At 35.8% G+C, this 16039-nt stretch overlaps 1 protein-coding gene across 2 annotated transcripts in view; it reads left to right on the top strand.

The window, feature by feature from the left end:
* BTBD8 (BTB domain containing 8) overlaps window positions 1–16039 on the top strand; it is a 40265-nt gene that overhangs the window by 15884 nt on the left and 8342 nt on the right. For both annotated transcript variants that reach the window (XM_085068057.1, XM_085068058.1), the window contains exons 8-17: window positions 491–579; window positions 826–928; window positions 4128–4310; window positions 5109–5246; window positions 6265–6394; window positions 8926–8987; window positions 10021–10654; window positions 10956–11046; window positions 11624–11763; window positions 12809–15148. In XM_085068057.1, the coding sequence (XP_084924183.1) occupies window positions 491–579; window positions 826–928; window positions 4128–4310; window positions 5109–5246; window positions 6265–6394; window positions 8926–8987; window positions 10021–10654; window positions 10956–11046; window positions 11624–11763; window positions 12809–15148 (3910 nt within the window). The remainder of the gene's footprint in view (window positions 1–490; window positions 580–825; window positions 929–4127; window positions 4311–5108; window positions 5247–6264; window positions 6395–8925; window positions 8988–10020; window positions 10655–10955; window positions 11047–11623; window positions 11764–12808; window positions 15149–16039) is intronic.

Raw genomic sequence — 16039 nt, forward strand, 5'->3', positions numbered from 1 at the left:
GTGAATCTGCTAAATTCACTGGGATTGATGGTGGGAGTAAGGCTTGTGATATCACCCACCTAGTTATATACACTTGGAAACCCTAGCTGATTAAAAGCAGTGTTCCACATGATTATTTCAAGGTATTAAATTACACCGAGTATAGTTAATATGTGCCATTGTAAATATAATTATTCTTGGTGGGCATATGGAAATACTATATATTTGGATCTCTTATTTTGTGGGCATATATTTGGAAAAAACTTCTATTCAATTAAAATTAGTTTAAAAACAAACAGGTGCTAAGAGTTGAGCATTCTCATGTGTTAGGTTCATGAGGCTGAATCCTACTTTACTGATGCATGGAAATAGATGACTGCAAAAGGTAAACAAACTTTTAAATACCATGGTAGCTGACATTGCTTCTGTTTGAACTGAAGATTTTGTACTTTTGAATGGTTTCTGTAAATCAAAATGTAGAATAATTGTGATAATTTTCTAATCACTCTAGCCTGTTCCTGGCAAACAGCAGCCTGTACTAGAATGCATGGCTATTGCTCATTCATTGGGAGTGGAAAACCTTTATGCTGCTTGCATGAAGTAAGTAAGATAAAATAAAATAAAATATTACTTGTTTTTAATTTCTGTGCTTTCTGTTGAAATTATTTTTGCATTTGGTTATAGTAATAATAATAAACTGATTATTTGGTTTATATTGGCATATAAAACATTCACATTTTAAACATGTTTTTCTTCACAATACTTTAGAGGTATAACTCTATGCTAACAAGTGAAGATAGAACATTTTTCATCTTCCTTAACTAAGAATGGCTCTCTTTTCAACAGATGGGTAGGAAAACATTTTGCAAGATGTTTGTCAGAGAGAAGCTTTGCCAATTTACCTACTGAACTTCAGAACAAGTGTTTTCTTATGTTGATTAACTCTTTGGTAAGTAGTGTGCTTTGTATAAAAATAATTTTTTTCCTTGTTTAGCTGTACAATGTAATTTAAGAGATACTATAGTATCTTAAATCTGTAGTACATTTATAATATCTAGAAGTTCCAATTAAAAGAACAATTAAAAAAACTATTTTGATGTGAGATGTCATTGTTTTGCCTCATGGTACACATCACATTCAAGTCCAGCATAATAATAGAAAATATTTTTATGAAACACAAGTGCAACATCATAATGCAACATTATGGAAGTATTCAAGGCCAGACTGGATGGGGCTCTGAGAAACCTGGTCTACTGGAAAGTGTCCATGCCTACAGCAGGAAGGCTGGGACTAGATGATCTGTCAGGTCCCTTCCAACCCAGGCCATCCTGTGATTCTCTGATTATGTATTTGGACAGTGAGGAACAGGAAATCACTGTATCGATTTCTATGTCATGTGATTGCCTTTTCCGCTTTAGCTGTATTCAAACTTGGAAAAAATTGACTTCTTTTCTTTTTCAGACCTCAGGTGATCATTGGCTATCAGTGATCACAAGCCATTTGTTTACTGGCAGGCTGACCTTACAAAAATAAAGTAACAGTATAGTATCCCTATCTTCTAGTTCTCTGATAACAGTACTACACTGGTCCACCCAGAGCTCAGCTTTCATTTTTTGTGGCACATACTTACATTGCTCCAATTTAGACCTGCCTAAATTTAAGTATTTTCTAATTGTATTTCTGTATAAAACTATGATCAGAGCTTACTTAAGGTTAACTGATTTAAACAAGATCTATTAACAGAAATTTGGTCAAGTACTCAGCCTGTAAATACACTGAATTGTAACAGATACATGAAAAGTATGTAGAAATAAAGGCAAATCTGTTCAGCTGCTGCCAAGCATGACTGTCTATGTATGTAGCTGTAATGTGGGTTGTCACAGACAAATTTTAATCTAACAAGCTCAGGTAACATTCACAGCATGATTTTGGTTCTAGCACACAACAGACAACTAAATATGTGGCATCTCATATATCTCATGCTGAAGTCCCTGTCCCCATGTATGTGTTACTGTGTTACCCAAACTAAATAGCTCAGGTATGGCCATGTCACACTGTCAAACATACCCCTAGTTCAGGCCTTCCTTCCCCTCTGCTTATTCTAGTATGTAAAGAAGCTGTGGTTACAGTTTGTGTTGAAGTGCATGTGCTACTTTTAAGCTGCCAGCATCTGCAGAACAGTCATGATGGCACTGTGGTACTTGGTTCTGCCCCAGTTGTGTACCCAGCTTCTCTGGAAGGTTTCTGCAGTTTGGACTCAAGTGTGTTTTAGTTCCCATATAATTGATCTAAAATTTTGTTGGTGTTTCTTTGCAAGATTCACTGGTATTTTATGGATTGAAGTCTGAAAGCATCTAGAGTTGCAAAATTAAACAATAAAGCATAAGCCTCTTCTGCCAAGAGAATGGTTCTGTTGAGTGATCATTTAAGCATTTAAGACACCCATTCCAAAAACTTGTGGAATTCCCAGGGGAGTTTTTCACAATCTGCAAAAATGCTTAAGGCTGATTGAGGGATGAAGAAGAAAAGGTCTGGCATTAATTTTGCCAGGGCTACTGTATGATTTACAATCCTTTTTCTCTGCTGCTAGAGTTCTCTGCTGTAAAACTTTAACGGTTACACCCAGTTAAACACTGTAACTCTGCTGATCCTTCATCTACTGATCCTGGAACTGTAGAACGTAGTTAATGGGACAGCCCTTTAGAGGAAAAAAGTGCAAAGAAAAGGAGATTGCTGATGGGAAAATCCCTGGGAAACCACAGTGATGAACACAGAAACAAAAAAATGTGAGTGCTATTTAAAGCACAAGCCAGGTGCTTTGTGTACCTGTGCCTGGTGTCTCAACTTCATGCAAGAAAGTTACTGGTTTTTTATATAAGTGGACTCCACATTAGAATGATTAGGAAAAAAAGTACAATAAGAGAAGTAAAATTCAGTTAGAACCACTTCTACAAAGTGCTGATTTAATTAGAAGTCCATGAAGGCATTTTATATTCCACTGCAAGTGTCTAATGGGAGTAAATGCTTATTGCCTTGTGAGCAGGGGTTGTATTCAAGACAATTCAAAAAGCTTGTAATTGAGTCCAGTAGGAGCAAAATCAAACCATAAGCATATATGTAATTTTTAACTTATGTGATCTGCAGAGAAGCAAACTGAATTTTCCCAGAGATGAGTAAAACAATTTTTAACAAACATTTTAAGAATGGATGGTCAGATTTTATGTTTTAACTCTAATGTGCACAAAGAAGGTACTCCCTGTTTCTAAGTTGCATAGGACAAAGGTGATTGTGATCTGAATTTGCAGTAGGGGTTTTTGTGTCAAATATTTATCTGAACTGTTGCTTTTTCCAGTGTTATTGCATAATTTATCAGTGTCCTGCTAGGTCATGTTGAATAGAGCTTTCAGGCCATTGTAATGTGGATAACCATAAATTCCAAGTTCTTTTCAAGTGATGTGTTAGGCAGTAGAAGTTGCCCTCAGGTACTGTGCTGATGCAATGCATGAAAGAACCAAAGACACAGACCAGGGTAATAAATCTTAGCAAATCTGTTTGCATGTTTGAAATATAACTAGAAACATAACAGTTACTTTTCTTTGAGAAACTTTAGACAACAAAGAGGGTAAGTTCAGTAAAAACTTCATCTGGGAAGACAAGTATTTGTTGTCTGACTCCTTTAAATAAAGCAAAAGGATTCATAATTATGAAAATGTTTTCTCTGTATTCCAAATGCGAGGGCATCCACACTCACCTAAAAGCTCACCTTAGCTGTTTTGTTCAAGAATTTATTACATCTTTCCATCACCTTTAATGTTTTTCTCTATTCAGTTTCTTCAGCTAACATTTGCCTTGTTTTCTTCAGGACTGCAGTATGTAATGATATAGTTGAAACAAATCCAATAAAAGCTACCAAAAACTTTACTGCCTAACTTCAGGCAAAACAACCAATCCTTTTTTTTTTCTGCTTTAGTTTCAAAGGCATGTATAATAATAAGAATTATAAAAATCCAAATTTACTTAAATAAGGGAAACAATTACATTATTGGATCCCTGTCTAAAAGTTCAGTAACCAAACAGAAGCTATTTTACAGTCAGCAATTCTTTAGGTAATTACTTGGCAACAGGCTAATTTCTGGTTTTGTTTCAAGAACCACAAGAATGCTGCTTTCTTTTTGATGGAGAGTGACCGACTGATCAATAGCCTTCCCCAAGTGAAATGGACGGAGGCAGCTGTGGCCTTGGCATCAGGGCTGCGTGAAGAATGTGTAACCTTTATTGTTGCAAACTTCCTGCATGTAGTACAAAGTGAAGGCTTCTCTGTTTTGTTGCAGGTAAAATGCCCTCAAGTTATTATATGCTTCCAAATAAATTGAATTATATCACATTTTGGGTAGTTCAGGCTGCTAAATTACCAAAATTGTTTCAACTTCTGCTTTGAAGGACAACTCTATGGAAAATTTAAAAAATCTTAGGCAGCACTAAGATTTTGGGGGGGTGGGTTTTTTCAGGTTTGTTTTAGAGCACATAAACACTTTGATACACAGGACTAATACTGCATTCAGATTATGTGCTTCAGTTAAGCAAAAGTTCCAGTTAATTTAGTTTCTGTGTTGCAAAGAGTTAAGTATAGATATCAGCTTCAAAAAGTCTTTCAGACCCCTGGAATAACAAAGAGCACATACAAGATCATGAGTATGAGCAGTGTACTCAAACTTCTAATTTTTGTTGCAAGTTGCACAAATGTGGCAATGCCGCAGGGTTTGGTGAGAACATACCTAGTCATCCAGCCAGTTTCTTTCTCTTGTGAAATATGGTTTTTAGTATGTATAGAGGAGTAAAAAATAAATAGGGAAATGTTAAAATAATTTGTCTTTGGATCCAGAGTTGCACGGGGCTGTAAATTTGTCACGCTGTGCCTGTTCCTTAAATTTCTGTTAATGAGAGAGGCCTCAGAATGATTTGCTAGAGGCCTGGAGAGGGGTGGGGTTATGGAATGGATACAAAAGAAGATGCTCAGCTTTGGAATACCTCCTGCACAGCTTGATAACAGATCCTCTCTGCTCAGTAATGCTTTTGCATACAAAGTACACTCTTTTGTTTTAAACGACTGCCTTTCATTGTTTCCTCAGGCACAGGCAATGAGCAGCGAACCTGACCTTCTAGAACTAATTTTCAATGCAATTGAAAAAAGCATTAATAATGAAAATAGCTGCTTTCTTCTTGTGGCAGTGGATATGTTGTTGGAGTACGCAAATGCGAAGGAGATGGTAGGTTCTGCAGTGTGCAGTGTCTGGAGAAAAACTATCCTGATATTGTTTCATGTCATGGTTCGAATCAGATGATGTGGTGTGAACTCAGATGGCTCAGTCGTGCAACTGGGGTCACGAAAAGCATCTGCATAAATCCAAGGTCCTTTTGGAAGTATAGAAAATGTAGGCATTTGTTTACTTTAAAGAGGAACCCCATCCAGGGCAATCAAAAAGTTCCTGTGTGTTACTGAAAATCCAAGTCCTACGGGCAGCACTGCCCTCTTGATCGTTACTATCACTTTATATTTGTGATAAGAAAAGAACTTATCAAAATGTTGCATTACCTAAAACTTACAGGGGAAGAGAGCTTATTCCCTTTCTCCCTAAAGATTTCCCCCCTTTTTGTGAAGGTCACGGGTACGTTTGCTTTTGTTTAAGACTGTCCTGTAAAGCAAGGAATGACACTTAAATCCAATGTGTGTTTTTTAGATTGGGTGGAGGTGTCAGGCTCCGTGTGTGTAACATACTGTGTATATTCACACAATCTAAATAATGACATTTAAGCTGTAGTTAACTGTAATTCTGGGAATAATTCATAAATAGTATGACAAAGAATAAAAAATAAATGAAAAATTAATTACTGCAATCTGGTGCTATTGTAGATCTACTTGGTCAAAGCAATGAAAATTTAATCAAATACATTATTTTTCCCTGGAGTATTTGACCTTGTTGTGACACAGCTGACAGTGAGGCACTATTATGGGGTTCATTAAAAAAAAGAAAGGAAAAAAAAGAGCAATGAGAGCAATGCAGTGTTTACTGGTGCTCTCATTTGTAGGTTTTAAAGTACAGAAAAAATCACTGTGGTGGGCAATAATCCTTCAAAAACAGCATCTACATCTACCAGACCGTTATAAAATATAAGTGATGACATCATTGATCTAGCTTAGGGAGTAAGTAGATTCTGAAAGGAATAATGACTGGTTGCTATGACAATATGCCCCTCGCCAGCTGCTGATTTGTTACTTGAACACAGGGTTTTACGTGCAAGATCCAGGCGCTGCGTGATAAGCTCTGGGTCTTCCTGGTTCAGTCTTTTTATGCTGTTCGTCACACAGAAGGCTGGAAGCTGATGAGGCCAGACCGTCAACAGAAAATACAAGCAGGTACGTCTGGCATCAAATGGCATTTGAATTTCTGAGCAATCTGTTTAGTAGATACAATGCAGATGGAATTGTGGAGCCTGATACAAACTAAAGCAAAATTTGTGCTGCTCTGTGTGTTGAAGTGCTGTTTTAGGATAGAAGCATGATGGCATGCTTTGCTAGTTTCAAACATGGGAATCAGTAAGTCATTTTCTGTGAGGAGTCTTCCCTGCTTTTATTTTTAGGAGTCTATATGATAGAAACCCCCCACCCCCACCATCATGTAGATGGATTCTGTTCTTATTTACAGCTACTCTGAATTACTGAAAACACTGCAGTAGGATTAAAAACCTTATCTGCCTCATTTTTAAGGAGATAAGAGCTATGGCTGAATTAAATTTGCACAAAGCAGATTATCTGTTCTATGAATCCTGTTTCTGTCCTTTATCGTTTTCTCCATGATGTATAAATATTGCTCGTCTCTTGCATAATGCTTATGCTGTGCACTGTGAGCAAATGCAGATAGCTGTACTCCTCGGCTGATTGGCATTGTGATCTTATGTTGCTGCTGCAGAGAGCCCCTAAGGAGCTGCATGGTGTGCTCTCAACATTTTAACAGGCAGCACTACCAACAAAAAGGAGTTTTTGTTCTGAACGCTCCTTTGTTTTGAAGTACACGAGTGTTCTGAAGATGTGGAACTGGTGATGGAGTTCAGGTTATGGTTTAATATTAGCTTTGACAGTACAGTGTTATAAAAGAACGGAATGCTAAATAATTCTCTGAATTCAAATCACTTTTGATTCAAAGGAGAAATAAACATTTTTATGTCCTTTTTGTTAAAGACATTAGCAGCTAGGATACAATCGTTATAAAAGTGTTTATGCCTAGAGGTAGATGAAAATTTTATTTTACATTTATATGCTGAAAGATGCAGTGACAGTCTTTCTAAGCATGATTTAGGGATGTAGTCAAATAATATCTCATGCTACTGTTTATAACAGGCTTAGGATTTTTTTCTTGATTATAAAATCTTTCAGCAGAAGTGGAGGAGTTTGCTTTAGAGAAAAGGGTGGGTTCTGATTTGGAGTGGTTTACTTTTAAGATGATTGTGTCTCTATTGTGAATAATGTTTAGGCTACTTTACACTAGTGCTTTCAATAAAAAAAATATTTAAAATCAAGGTGTGCCTTAGTTGTCTAAACTCCATCTTGCCAGAACTTGTTTTGTTTTATTTTAGGTTAAATTTTAACTGAAGTTGCATACATATTATGCTGAAATATTTGCATGAATTATCTGATTTTAATTACAGGCAAAGTGATGGTACAATATTGGTAGACAAATTTTAATCTTCAATGAAATATGTCTAGGATAACTTAAGTCAACTTTCATCTTAAAGATTTCTGGGGGTGGCTTTTCTCCTGGAAATTTAGCCTGTATAGAATTAGAAGGCTATAATAGAGGAGGAAAAATGCCAAAAGAAGACAGATGATACTGTGGTTTTTTCATTTACAACATCTCTTGTGTTTTCTTAGGCACAAGTTTATATGGATTTTGTCTTAATATATTGGTATGTATTAATGTGCAGAGTCACTGCTAGAAAAAGGATTAGATCCCTGGGGTGCCATTTTCAGCATACCTTTTGTGTGAATTTTAGAGACCTATATAAAAATTATTTTTAGTATCTTTAGTAAGAATTCAGCAGAATTTTTGTATTATACATACAAAAAATGTTTCCTTGTATAGTACATCAGAACATGAGGCACTGAATGCTTAAATTTTTTATATATTTTTTGCAAAACCTTTTTTTCAGCTGAAGTATGAATACAGACATAAATGAAACATATTGATTCTGGGTCTGTACAGTGTCTATAAATATCCTTTTTATATTCTACAAGTGCAATTGATTTTAAAGCTTTGTTGAAAACTGCTTTCCTCCCAGAGTACATCAGATAAAAAAAAAGGCATTCACTGCCTGTAAACTCCACATGACAATCACAGGGATAATTCTCATGACATTACGCTGCATGCTATCTAAAGAGGCACTGTGACCTTAGTGTGTACATTTAGGTCTTTTGGCTTTGCCACTTTTGAAAATGAATATTATTTACCTTAATGTAATTAATCTTTTCTTTATGTAGTATAAATAAATATTTTATGAATTACAACACACTTAAGTCATTAGTTCTCTAAATTAAAGGTATCTTTTTGTAAATTTTGTACACTTTCAAAGGTCTTAGTGCACTGCTAGCTTAAATTAATTGAGCTTGGATGAACAAAAGTCTTACTATGGACATGGGGAAAAAGAAGAGTTAAATAACTTGCTTATGGCTGTGTGATGTCATTACAGATCCCACATTTTTTGTTCCAAACATAAAACCATGTATTTCCACTTAACATTTGCCATGTCACCAAAATTAGCCTTTCCAGAATAATTACAGGACCCAAAGAAGTGCTTTCTGATTTCACATGATGTTAACTGAGTAGGCTGGCTTGATTTCTGTCTCCCTTGTTTCCTGCCAAAGAGTGAAGAAACTGCTTGTTCCTTTTACAGCTGCATTTGACAAGGGTGATGACCGAAGACTTGGCAAAAAACCTGTATTCACTAGTTCTCAGGTAAACATTTATATCCAAACATTAAAAACATTCAAATAATTGCAAACAAAACTATTTTCATTATTTCTTTTAAATTAATACTGTATTTCCATATTGCTTTATGGAACTTGTTTTTGAAAAATCTCTATTTTCTTGTGAACTGTTTCTGCAGAATCAGTAATGATAATTACTGGAAACATCTTAGGACACAGATTGTGTTCTGCTACATTTTCAAACAGATAAGCTCAAATAAAAGACGGGAATTAGTGTTCAGAATCTCACATTCCTCTCTTGCTACATAATGAAACTCATCTGTTTCCCAGAGCAAATGGTTTGCTACTGAGCTAATGAATCTCTGCTATTATTACAAGCCACCACAACACTGAGTCTGTTACACTCTCTGCTCTGAAAAATAGTTTTTAATACCCTCAACAACTCTTCTATTGAAACTCACACTCAAAACTACATTATTAATTGGTAAAAAAACAGTATGAGTTTCAAATTATTTGACAGTCTTGCATACCTTGCAATGACACTGGTATCACAAAGATTCCCTTTCATACACTTAATTCTCCATGTCTCAGTTCCTCTTTACCTTAGAGAATCAGTATTGTCATTTCCCTGTGGATATGCTGGTGGTGATGGTTAAAAACATAATATATATTGTAAAATAATCTTGGGCTTTATGTTTGTAATAATGCATGGTCCCTATTCTTGTTTGGAAAATATGCACATATAACTGAAAAACTTTTCTTAGTTCAGCAGACACTAATAATATAAATAAGCAAATATTACACAGTAATTTTTCCAGAATAAAAGTGAAACTCAGCTACTGCTATCTCCTCTACCCAGAGCAGTATTTTTGTACTCTCGAAAGCCAGCAAACTGAGCTAGAATATACATATATAAAAATTTATTTCTATGTTGAATCTTGTTGCTTTAGATTCATGTACTACTTTAAAAGCAGATGTGTTTCAAATTACAGATTATGGATAGTTTGGTGTTACAAATGTTTTGTTTGGGGTTTTTTCTGATGCCATTTTTTTTCCCCTAGCTAAATAAAACTACTACTGCATCTGTTGGTACAAGGAGTACTTCCTGGGCAGAACACGGCAAGAAAGATTGCTGGGGAGATTCTTCCACTAATCAGGATAAAATGAAATCTGATGGATTAGGAGCATCTGGACACACATCAACCAATAGAAACACTGTTAATAAGACTTCAAAGCATGAGGATGTAAAAGGGAAAGATGGCAAAAAATTAGTTTCCAAGATTACTAAAGATTCCAAACCTGGTGAAAAAGCTGCTTCTCCAAAGGCTAGAGCTGTTATAAAGACAAAAATTGAAAATAATGGAAATGTGAAGGCTGAAAACATGCTTACCAAGCAAGATATAGAAAAGACATCATCAGCAAGTGGACAAAAAAATTCAGGAAGTAGCAAAGGACTAAAGAATCATGAAGGAAAAACTGCAGGTGCCAGACCTAAAGTGCTGACAGTAACCTCAAGCATGCAGAACAAAACAAAGCCATTGAAAAAAGCCACAGGAAAGGAATCTCCCTCCTTGGTGACTGTAGCAGCAACTTCCAGCAAGTCAGCAAATTCAAATGTGGATATCCAGACTGCCAGTGAACAGACAGAGGAACCCAAAGAGGATAAATTGGTAGAGGAAGGGAAAAAACAGACTGGTAATTTTTTATAATTCTATTTTAAAGTCCTCTTCTGATTTGCCTCAGGCTGGTCATACACTGAAAACCAGCCTGGGAAGCTTTAAGAAAATCTACTATAAATTCATAAGAGTTACATTCTTCCCCTGTAAATGAGTATTAACTGACTTTATGGTCAATTAATAGCCATCTAAAATGGCAAAAATTTTACAAGTTTAGCATGTATGGTCTTCTCAATAACTGATCTTCATATATTAGATTTTTTTCAGTACTTATATGCAATGCATTTCCCCCTGTAATTAACTTTGAGTTTACTTTACAGTAGTGAAAACAAAGGCATCTGTGAAGATATCAAATGGAGTCACCACCAAAAAAAAGAAGACTGAGCTTGAGGCTAATGCCACAACAAGCAGGTATGTTACAAATCAATATGCTGCTTTATATATGTGTGCATGAGTGTATGAGTTTGGGAAGAAAGGTTTCAAGTGAACTATTGAACTTCCTGTTAGATATTCTTATTAATCTGAGAATGGTTGTCTGTAGCGTATTAGTTGCAAAACAATTTGACTTAGCTATTGGAAGCATTGCTGTGAAGATAAAATTGGTTTGGCTTTTGTGTTGGATTGTTTCATGCTAATCATTTTTAAATTGTTATAGGTCATTCAGAATTCTGCATACTGGAACAGTTAATGACTACACAAGGTGTTGTAAACGTATTGGTTTTGGAATAGCTTAGATTAAACTGGACAAGAGACAGCTGAAGCACTGAAATTTTGAAATGGGTCATTATATATAGATGTTTGTATATAAATTAAAAATATAGATATCAATAGAAATTTAATTTTTATTTTCAAAAAGTTTACTTTTTAGGTTGCATTTTCAACGTTTATATATGTGTACACAGTTAAATACATATATTGCTTGTTTAAATACAATTAAACATTGCTAAATCTAAGCCTGGAAATAATGGATATAATAATTTCTTTGCAGTCTGACCAAAAAATCAACAGGAAAAGGGTGTAATGAGCAAAATGTACAAGTTGTTCTAAAGAAAAAAGGGAATGTGAGTATCAATTCTGCAGCACAGCAAAAGACTCAAAACACACCTGCCAGTTCTCCCAAGAACCAAGGTAAAGTTTCATGCAGCAATTAAACTATCTGCCCGTATTATGCAAAGCTTTGGGGTTTGTTTTTTAGCACAAGTATTTGGAAAAATCTTCTGAAGAATTCTGGGATTTTTCCATATTTCACTTTTGGTGGCAGTCCTAAACTGTAAAATGTGAATTAATGTGTCAACTTCAAAATACTTAAAAGACAGTTTTCACTGCCAGCTAGTGTTTTCTTCTGCTTGTTTAAATTTGCATTGCAGAGTCTTCCCTTTGCTGATCCCATGCACTTCTGCATTTGGAACCATGACTGAGTTTAACAGACAGAAATTCTGGAGGTCAAGCATTTGTAACAAGCATCAAAGATCTGGACTGCAGATTGCTTTATGCCTTCCCATTTTGGTGTTCCCCCCAGCAGTTGCACTACTGATACTGGGCCCCAAACAAATACTCCATTTCAACAGCTACTGACAGCAAGTGTAGGAAATTACACTGCAGAACACAGAGAGGAAACACTGCTTTATAAGGCTACAAAGTGTTAAGGATGGAGCTCCAATATTCAAGTTTTATTATCTTAAATGACTGTGATGTAGAAAACACAGGTTCTGTCAATTTGTGGTTATTAAAGGTTTGCGGTATTTTCTAACTGAGCAGGGACATTAATTCTGGTATTCTAATCACATTATAACTAATGTAGTTATTTTCTGCCTCTGTTCATTTCCTCTACAATATTAATTGAATACAGTACTCATCACTTCCTGTGCAAAGCTGTTGTGTTTTTATGCATTATTAGAGAGCTGCTGCTTTCTATCCCAGGGATGACTACTTCAATTACAGGCTGAAATAATTCCTGTATATATATTCTATGAACTGCTTCAAAGGTGCCAAGATGGTATTTTTGTCTACTATTTGTTATTTCAAATCTTGATTCTTCACATGCCTTAAATCCCTTTGTTACATAAAAGGTTGAGTAACTTGTTTCTTAACATAAACAAACACTACCATAAAATTGGTGAATATACTGTGACTGGCATGTACAACCTTTATATTCTTTTTTACTGTTTGTTAGGACCTCAGGGAGAATCACCAAATTCAATGAAATCAGGAATGTCTCCAAAACATAATGAAGAAAAAAACATGTTACAACATCTGGTTCAGACACCAATCTCAGAAAAACATCCTTCAGCTAAGAAGAAGAGTATTAAACAATCACAAACACCTGTAACAAAAGCACCTGCAAAAACAACACCTAAGACTCTGGCTCCATCAAAGAGCGCTGAGATTACAAATAGTAAAGACCCAAAACAGAAAACAGCTGTATTAAAATCCCAACCCTCTGCCCAGAAGCATTCAAGGAGTGACTCTCCTGTTGTCCAGAAGAATGTGCACACCTCTGAGCACAGAGGTTCAGGACAGAAACTTGAGAAAAACACGGCTGATGCTGTGGCAGGTCAACTTCATGACAATAATGAATGCTATTCTGCAAATGAATCTTTAAAACCTGCCATGGAAAGTAGCAGCGACAACAAATTGCTGGAGTCCTGTCAATCCAGTAAACAAAAATTACCAGATTCTTCTGAAAATGTGCAAAACAAAATACAATCCGAATCTTCTTCTCCTCTAATTGCAGAAAAAACTATTTATAAACCGAATATTTCACCACAAAATGGCATGGAAACAAGACCAATCTGTGGAGATCAGATGGCAATTAGAAAGATTGAAGATCCAGAGAAAGATGATAATACAGCTGAATTTCACTTTCATGCACAGTCTTCCAATGATGGATATTCAGACTTTTCCAAGGAAACCAATCAAAAGGCTACGGTTTTAGGAGAACTGGTGAAAGATTCAAAAGCAACAAAAGTCTGTAATGAACAGAGTGATAAAATAAACTCTGAAACAGGTCTGAACTATGGTGAAAATGCATTGTCAAACTTTTCCCAGGCTACCAATAAAGAGGATGAGACATCATCTCCTCAGATCCATGCGGAGGGATTTCTTACAGTTGATGAACTGTGTGATACATCAGCCTTGACTGAATATAAATCAGTTACAACAGATTTAGATGATGCTTCAGAATGTTCCACAGAACAAATAACAGAAAAATACTCACCTAATTACACAGAGCTTATAGATCCTATGGAAATGCCAGAAAACCATGAAAATGCAGAAATTCCCTTTGTGGACCACTGGAGTACTGGTGCCGTAGATCCAAAAGAGAGTCCAGAATCAGATACTGGCAGTGCAACCACATCCTCTGATGATATAAAGCCAAGATCAGAAGATTATGATGCCGGAGGCTCTCAGGATGATGAGGGATCCAACGAAAGAGGGATTTCTAAATGCAGTACTATGTTATGTCATGATTTTCTTGGAAGAAGCAGCAGTGACACGAGTACACCTGAGGAATTAAAAATTTATGATAGCAGCCTAAGAATAGAAGTGAAAATGAAAAAAGAGGGTTCTGATCTCTTCCGTGTTAATTCAACAAGTGATGATGAAATACCAAGAAAAAGACCTGAAATTTGGTCCCATCAAGAGAGTTCACGTACCACTACCAGAGAAAGCAAAAGTTCAACTTTTGGTAATGCGCAGTTTACTCAGGAAGCAGACCAAGTTTCTTCTTCTGCCGATGAAACAGAAGATGACAGATCTGAAGCAGAGAACGTTGCAGAAAACTTTGCACCACCTAATGTTCCTACTCAACAGTTCCAAGGAATTGATAATTTAGCTTTTGAGGATGCAACAGAAAATGATGCTGCAAGTCAGGAGTTTTCTAAAACTAAAAATTTCAAACGATCTGTTTTACTCTCAGTAGATGAATGTGAAGAATTGGGAGCTGATGATAAAGTGGAAACTCACACTTCACATCAGCACTCAATAGATTCTCTTACTCCTTCAGAAGTATTTGACAGTGTTTCTCAAGAGCACCATGGAAAGACATTTTATTCCAGATACTCACTGGAAACTCAAGGTGGATTCCTGGATGGCAAACAGCACAAGGATAGAGACAATAGATCAGATAAAAATGGAAGTTCTCTCCTGCATCTTCATGGTACTGAAATCCCAGGAAAGGAGAATCAAGGTGCTTCAATGACTGAACAAAATTGCCCCGAGAAAGTGTATTCAGCAGGAAGCCCATGTCCAGGAGAAAACCAGAAAGTAAATATGAAGAATGAGGTGGCTAGTGAATTTCACCAATGCAATAAGTACTTAGACAATGATGCAAAATCTCAAGAAAGACCATGCCATCTGGATCTTCAGCAGAGAGAAACTAATTCTGATGTGCAAAAGAGCAGCTCTGCAAAACCTGTAGAAGCCAGTAAGAATCAGATACTGACTCAGGAAAGTCAAGTGAGAGACAGTCAACCAGCAACTACTGAATGCGCTAATACTGATTTACTTCCAGGTAATGTACAGAAATAGAAACATTCAGTCATTCAAAACCAAATTAATAGGGAAAGCTTTGGCAATTTGTCTGGGATTGAATCCTGAACTGAAGTAATTTTGGCTGAAACGATACTAAATTTAAATATTTTTAAGTATTTCACGTGGGTAGAGAATGCTTGTCTGTTTGAAATATCCGTCAATACCCTGCTGGTCAATGAGAAACCTGACTACAAGAAAAGAGATTTTATGTAATGCTAAAAGAAAGATTGGATGCACTTGTCTGTACTTAAGTTATTTTTGATCCAATCTAACATTGACAGCATCAGCTTTTGATGGAATCTTAGTATTTGTTATGTCTGCTTGACAACATATAGTATGTCTGAATGGGATGTGCAATAACTAAAGTAATAACCTTAACTAAAGCGCACTGAACTGTTTACCTGAACAGCTATATGCATTATTGTTGTAATTTATTTATTTATATATTATATAAAAATTTGGATCATTCTCCCACTGAATATAACTGAGTATTTGCCATATACACCAGTGGGAGTAGGTTTGAACTCTGCTTTAGAGCTTATGAGATGTCTAAAATTCTAAATTTTACCAGTAAAAGCTTATTTCCTAAAAGAGAGATTATACTTAGAACTGATGCTTATATACAAAAAAGTTCTAACTTGTTTCATGTAGCAAGATGAATATTTGTCTAGTTTTGTGTTTTGTCTTCTTTATATCAATAATTCAGTCTGTTTATCCCATCAAAAATATACAATAGTGTTGATTACAACTATTGTGTATTCAAGAGTAATGAAACACTGATGATGATCTGTGTTCAGCCAGACCACAGAATAAGAAGACATTAAAAGTTGTACAATTTTTTTTAAGTTTGCTTGCCCTTGCCTGCAGCTGC

Source organism: Lichenostomus cassidix, chromosome 8, assembly GCF_008360975.1.
Source record: "Lichenostomus cassidix isolate B80296 chromosome 8, HeHo_3.0, whole genome shotgun sequence".
In the NCBI taxonomy this organism is placed as follows: domain Eukaryota; kingdom Metazoa; phylum Chordata; class Aves; order Passeriformes; family Meliphagidae; genus Lichenostomus; species Lichenostomus cassidix.